At 51.6% G+C, this 5,928-nt stretch overlaps 1 protein-coding gene across 1 annotated transcript; it reads right to left on the bottom strand.

Moving 5' to 3' along the window:
* Positions 1-1,421: 1,421 nt before the first annotated feature.
* Fndc4 (fibronectin type III domain containing 4) lies at positions 1,422-4,353 on the bottom strand. The gene is made up of 7 exons (XM_004669394.2): positions 4,193-4,353; positions 3,907-4,051; positions 3,708-3,823; positions 3,285-3,489; positions 2,772-2,861; positions 2,360-2,478; positions 1,422-2,003 (listed from the first exon to the last, which is right to left on the bottom strand). The coding sequence occupies exons 2-7, from the start codon at positions 4,025-4,027 to the stop codon at positions 1,968-1,970; spliced, it is 687 nt and encodes a 228-aa protein (XP_004669451.1). The 5' UTR covers positions 4,028-4,051; positions 4,193-4,353; the 3' UTR covers positions 1,422-1,967.
* Between the last annotated feature and the right edge of the window lie 1,575 nt (positions 4,354-5,928).

Genomic DNA, 5,928 nt, shown 5'->3' with positions numbered 1-5,928 from the left:
TCTTCTGCAATAGACCTGAGACTTGGAAGGTGTGATAGAGATGTTTCAGTGCTGAACACTCCTCTGTTACTTCTCAGTACTATGGTGCCTTCTGAGTCATCCCAAGGTTACTGCCACCTGAAAAGAGAAGCTTCTCAAAAGTGAGAGTAGCATTAATATATGGGTATGAACAGTAAGAGAAGTGCTTACTGGGCAGTTTGGTGAGCATAGTATATACTTTTAGCCAGACAGCAGCAGATGTTACACCGCTAGGGCTCATGGCTACCCCTATTGTAGGTTTTCAGTATCAGGGATGTATTCCCTCCCATGGAGTGGGCCTCCAGTCAAATTTGAGGGCAGTTGGTTTCCCTCATAACAGACATGCCACTATTGTACCCATTGGCTCATTTGGCCTGGGTGGCCAAATATAAGGTTTGCACTGTTGAGTATCTTCACTGGTGATTTCCATTAAACTGCATGCAGCATGGCTTTTTCCAGCTTTCTGTCAGCTGGTCTACATGGAGGAGGTTTTCAGCTCAGCTCCAGCAGGATTTCTCAGTGACCTTGCAGCCCAAGTATGACAAGTCTTCAGCAATAGGGTCTTACCATCTCTTCCTGGTGGGAAACCAAGGGCCTTGGCAATGGCCTGTAATGTTTTGGGGATAGCATGTGTTCTTTAGGCAGATTCTGGGTCCCCAGACCTTGCCAATATTGACAGGTATTTCTCTCAATGTCATTAACTCCTTGAAAATTGAGTAGATGACAGCCCCAGTTCTCATAAGGAATAAATAGGAACCAGAGTCTAAAGTATAATTCTTTTGACAGGGAAGTTCAAATCCCTCACTTTTACTTCCAGAGTCCCCCTCTGGAAATGGTGATAGAGTGTGAATGTAAACTTATTTATGGATTACAATTACTGACTTGAATGAAGAGACATAGGGATGACAGAAAAAAAGGCAGGAAGAAGAGACACAGGAAAACACAGGATAAGGACGTTTAGCACCAAGCCATTAGTGTAGCTTCTCTTTCATTAGTCCTGAAGACACTGCTCAGCCCTTTTCTATCTTCCCAGGGTGGATGGAGGGGCCAGAATCAATGGTGAAGTGGTAGAACATTTGCATACTATACACAAGGCCCTGGGTGAAGATGAAAAGGCTGGCTCTTTTTTGTGTGACATGACTTGATTTTTACTGATACAGAAGAACTTTTATCTTTTTTTCCCTTTTCCCCACAATAAAATGAGAGAAACCAGGGTTCTGATTTCCTATAACCCATCTTCCTTGTCTCACTCTGGCCATTTTTAGGCTGGAACATTGACACAAACACCTAAGAATGAGCCTGTTCCTTTGTGGTGATATAAGGGCCCTTGGAGTGTCAGATGAGAGACAAGGTGCAGAAGTGTCTTCATCATACCATACAGTATACAACATAGTCAGCTCCAGTTTGTTCAAGAACCTTTATTGGAAAAATGTCCCAGGGGTGATATCACCAGCAGCTGGAGGGGCTGCCACGTGAGGGGGGAGCACCGGAGGCTCCGTGGAAGACATTGGAGTAGTGCAGTGCAGCATCTGCCTCTAGGCCCAGACAATTCCTCTTACTCACTGGAGGCAGGTGAGTACCCACAGAAATGCCTCTCTTTAAGGCCCAGAGGCAAGATGTGGGGGCAGCTGGGGGTGCCAAGAGTCCTGATGCAGGTGAAATGGGGCCTCTATTTAGGACCCAATGATATAGGGTTGAATAAGTGACACTCCTGGACCTGAAAGATGGGAGATGTTCCATTTGATGTCCACTCCCAGGTCCAGGGTTACAGATTTTTAACAGACCTGCCTTCTGGCCCTGCTCACAGTGGAATGAGAATGGGTGCCAGCCCGAGACTGTGGGAGTCTGTCGCCTTCTGGGAGTCTCAAGAAGATCCTAATCTAGTCTCTCCCTGACCCCACCCCCACTGCCAAATTGTTAGTGCATCTCTCTTCTGGACCTTTCTTCACTCAAACGTCAATGGTGTTGATAGATGGTGACTTTTTCTGTGGAAAAAAATAATAATAATAAGCAGGACATGGTGGCACACATTTTTAACCCCAGCACTCAGGAGGCAGAGATAGGAGAATTGCTGTGAGTTTGAGGCTACCCTAAGACTGCATAGTGAATTCCAGGTCAGCCTGAGCTACAGTGACACCGTACCTTGGAAAACAAAAACAAAACAGAACAAAAATAAACGGACCTGAGTCTCATGATAATATATGCCACCCGTTTTCTGGCCTCCTCCATCACAGACCTTCCATTCTCCCTGCTTTCCTGACCATCTTTGATGTTTTGACTTTCACTGAATACTTCTCTTCATCCAAATCACCCTTCCCACCTTCACTAGTTCCCACATCACCTGTCTTGTCCCTACTGGCCTTCCCTGAGGACTCTGTTCCGGTCCCTTCCCCTTGGGGTTGTTGTTGGAGTCGTTGTCCTTGATGATGTCATACTGACGGCAGAATAGTCCAATTACAGCTGAAATAACAAGAGCACCTGAGACTTGATCGTGACCCCTCTATTCATAGCCTTGAAGGGTACTGACATATGCACACAACTTCTAGGAAGTCCTTGAATTCCTGGTGTTCATGCAGCCCTCCTCTCTGGGCTTTCAGTGGCCTCATTTCATTCTTCAAACGTGTCCTAGTCACCCTCCTCAGTCAACTCTCCCCCCACCTCCTTTCTCTCACTGACAGATACCCACCCATTACTTCCTGCTTTTACCCATTCCCACTCTCTGTCCTTGGAGCTCCACCCAGCCGCTCACTCACCAGCCCACATGAGCAACACCACCACGATGATGACCACTTCTCCTGTCTGGAGTGGCCGCTCTCCATCCAGACCCTCCACTGTGATGTCACCTGAGAAGAGAGGAGACAGACTCTGGGTTACAAGGAAGCTGCTGGAACACTTACATGCAGAAGGGAGACAGAGGGGGTTAAGGTTATGTTGGGCTCATCATAGTGTAGAGCACCCCTCTGGGGAGAAGCCATTGGTAGACAGTGATTAGAGACTAAATGGCAGATACAGAACTCCCTCATGCAGGCTGCAGTGGCTGAGATGTGAGGCTGGGTGAACAGGAGCTGCAAAGCCCTTCCTCCAAATGGTTTATTAGCAGCCTGTCTATAGCTGTCTATAGCTGCCCACCTGTTTTTCCTTCCTTTCCTGGCAATAGAAGGAATTAAATCATCCCTCTATTCATCTGAGCTAGACTGTTCCTAGACTTAGGAAAGTAAATAAGAGTTTGAACCTTTTTACCCAGGTAAAAAGATGGGGTCCCTCACCTGGGCTGGAGCTGTTGGAGGGAAGCCGGTCAGAACCCTTGAGAGTGCGGAAGTGTACCCGGGGACCTGGGGGGCTCTCTCCACGGAGGCCAATGCTCCTGACCTGCACGGTATAGTCGCTGTCTTCAGCCAGGCCCCAGAGGGCACAGGCCCGGGTGGTAGTGTTCACCTCCCTGATCACACGCTGCCCAGGGCCATTCTGTCGCTGTGGGGTGATGTAGAGAAAGGACAGTCTAGCCCCCAATCCCGCGACACCAGACTCAACTCAGGACTCTGAAACATCCAAGCACTCCAAGACAGAAGGGAAACCATTTGATACCACATATTTCCCCAAGTCGGGGAGAGAGTTTGAGGGTAGAGGTAACCAAAGGGATGTTCAGAGATCCAAGGACACAGGTTGGGAGGCAGAAGGGTGATTCATACTTGCTGGGAAATGGAGTAGCCAATGACGATGTTGCCTTCTGGGACGTCCCAGGACACAGTGGCCGAGTTGGCTCTGAGGTGAGTGACCGTCACATTCACAGGAGAAGGAGGTCGGTCTGTGGGTGCCAGGGTGTTAACAGGTTTCACCCCCTACACTAGGTCCGGTGGAACCCTCATCCCGGGCATCCTCGTCACTCACCTGCGCGCACAAAGCCCAGGTCACAGCTGACCAGCAGGAGGACCGTAGGGCTTAGATATGGGGAAAGTGGCATCAACGAAGCCATGGTCCCCACCAAGTCCTCTGGGGGCCCCGGGAGCATCCGCTTGGCATCCAGGCGGGGCTCCTGGAAGAGGCGGGAGTTGAGGTCAGCGGCGCACGGTGGGCAGCAGCTTCCCACGGCCCACGGTCGATGTCCCCTGCGCCTTTCCCGCCCCCGCATCGCCCTGACGGGCTCCCGGCTATTCTCACGGGCCCACACACCCACCTTTCCGGGTCCTCGCGGTGCCCAGTCAGGCCTCGGGAGGCTGCTCGGTGCCCAGAGGGCGGCCCATGGCCCGGCCGCGGCGCTGGCCCTACCCCATCCCGGCGCGGGCCCGGCGAGACGGGCGGCGCGGGCCGAGCTGCGGGCGGAGAGCGGAGGGCAGAGCGGCCGTGGGTCTGCGGAGCCCCCGGAGCCCGCGCGGTCGGTCCCCGAGCAGGGGGGCGTTGGCGGCCAGGCCGGCTGCCGACCCGGGCCCCGGGTGCGGAGGGACAGTGCGGCTCAGCCGGTCCCTGCAGCAGGAGTGGAGCGTCCCGGCAGCCCGCCGCCTTCTGCAGCGCCGGCCCCGCGCTCCGCCGCAGCCCGGCCGGGACGCCCGCCCCGCCCCGCCTCTCCGGGCTTCTCGCCGCCGTCGTCCCCGCCCTCCCTCCGCCCCGTGCTCTCGGGGCTCCTCCCACGACCCTCCCAGTGGCGGCCTCCGGGGCCCATCCGCCCCTGGGGCTGGCCCGGGAGCGGGGGTCCGGACTCCCGGGAGACACCCCCCTCCTTCCCGTTTGAAATCAGCCGAGTTGGGAGGAGGGCATTCCACCTTGGAGCGGGAGGGGGTCGAGAGGAGAGCCGCGGGTGATTGAGATAATTGTTTTGACAATCTCTTGTAGACTGCGTCAAATTTTGCCTGTTTCCCATTCATAACTGGATTCCATTCCACCCACTTCCTCATTCATTCTTTCATTTACTCAGTACATTATTTACTGAGCAGCTCCTATATGCTTGGCATTGTGTTAGGAACTGGAGATAAAGTGATTGTTAAAGAGTGCTGGACTTAAAGGAAGAATTTAAAAGCATCTCTCTCCCTCTCCCTCTCCCTCTCTCTATTGGTTAACCTGCGCCTCAGGTTTTCCACCTGTAAAGCAGAGAATGTCAAACCTCACAGGGTTGTTGGGAAGATCAAATGAGACCATGTTGGAAGGATCTTTATAAACATTAAACTAGTATGTGAGTGAGTATTCTTAATTTGCACCAACTTTTAAAATTTTACTTTGAGAGAGTGTGTGTGTGAGAGAGAAAGCAAGAGCACTGGGGCCTCTAGCCACTGCAAACAAACTCCAGAAACATGGGTCACCTTGTACATCTGGTTTAAGTGGGTACTGGGGAATGGAACTTGGGCTTTGCAAGTGAGCGCCTTAACGGCTAAGCCATCTCTCCAGCCCTGCACCAACTTTTTAGTTGTTGCATTCATTTGGTAAGCATGTAAGACCTTAAATTATTTCATTTCATACTTTGGAGGAACCTGAAATCTGGTCAGTTTGGGTGTCTCAGTTCAGTCAGCTATTTACCTTAAATAACTAACTTAATTTCTCTGAGCCAATTTCATCATGTGGAAGACGAACGTGTCAACACTGACTTCTTAGTCCTGATTCATACAAGGACACACTGCATTGCTTGGGGTAGATCTGTGTTGGCTGTATTTAGGGCAGATTCCTCGGTTGACATTCTCAATGCAGTATTTCTATTTCTGTGGCCCTTCTGTGATATCCAGTTCATCGTGCACACCTGGGGCTCTGCAGCTTCTGTTGCTCCCCTTTCTGAGAGGAAAGGATAAAATGGGCCAGTGGGGAGGAAAAGACTGTGTACTGAGCACGTGACCCAGGTCTTATGACTTGTACTGACCCTAGGATCCTGATCTTTGGCATACTGGTCCCAGAGCCTTCTTACTCAGGGATTCTTGCCAGCCTGGGTGT

This window comes from Jaculus jaculus, chromosome 5 (genome assembly GCF_020740685.1).
Source record: "Jaculus jaculus isolate mJacJac1 chromosome 5, mJacJac1.mat.Y.cur, whole genome shotgun sequence".
NCBI lineage: Eukaryota > Metazoa > Chordata > Mammalia > Rodentia > Dipodidae > Jaculus > Jaculus jaculus.
Note: the sequence above shows the minus strand (reverse complement) of the source record. Positions and strands in the feature narration are given on the sequence as shown.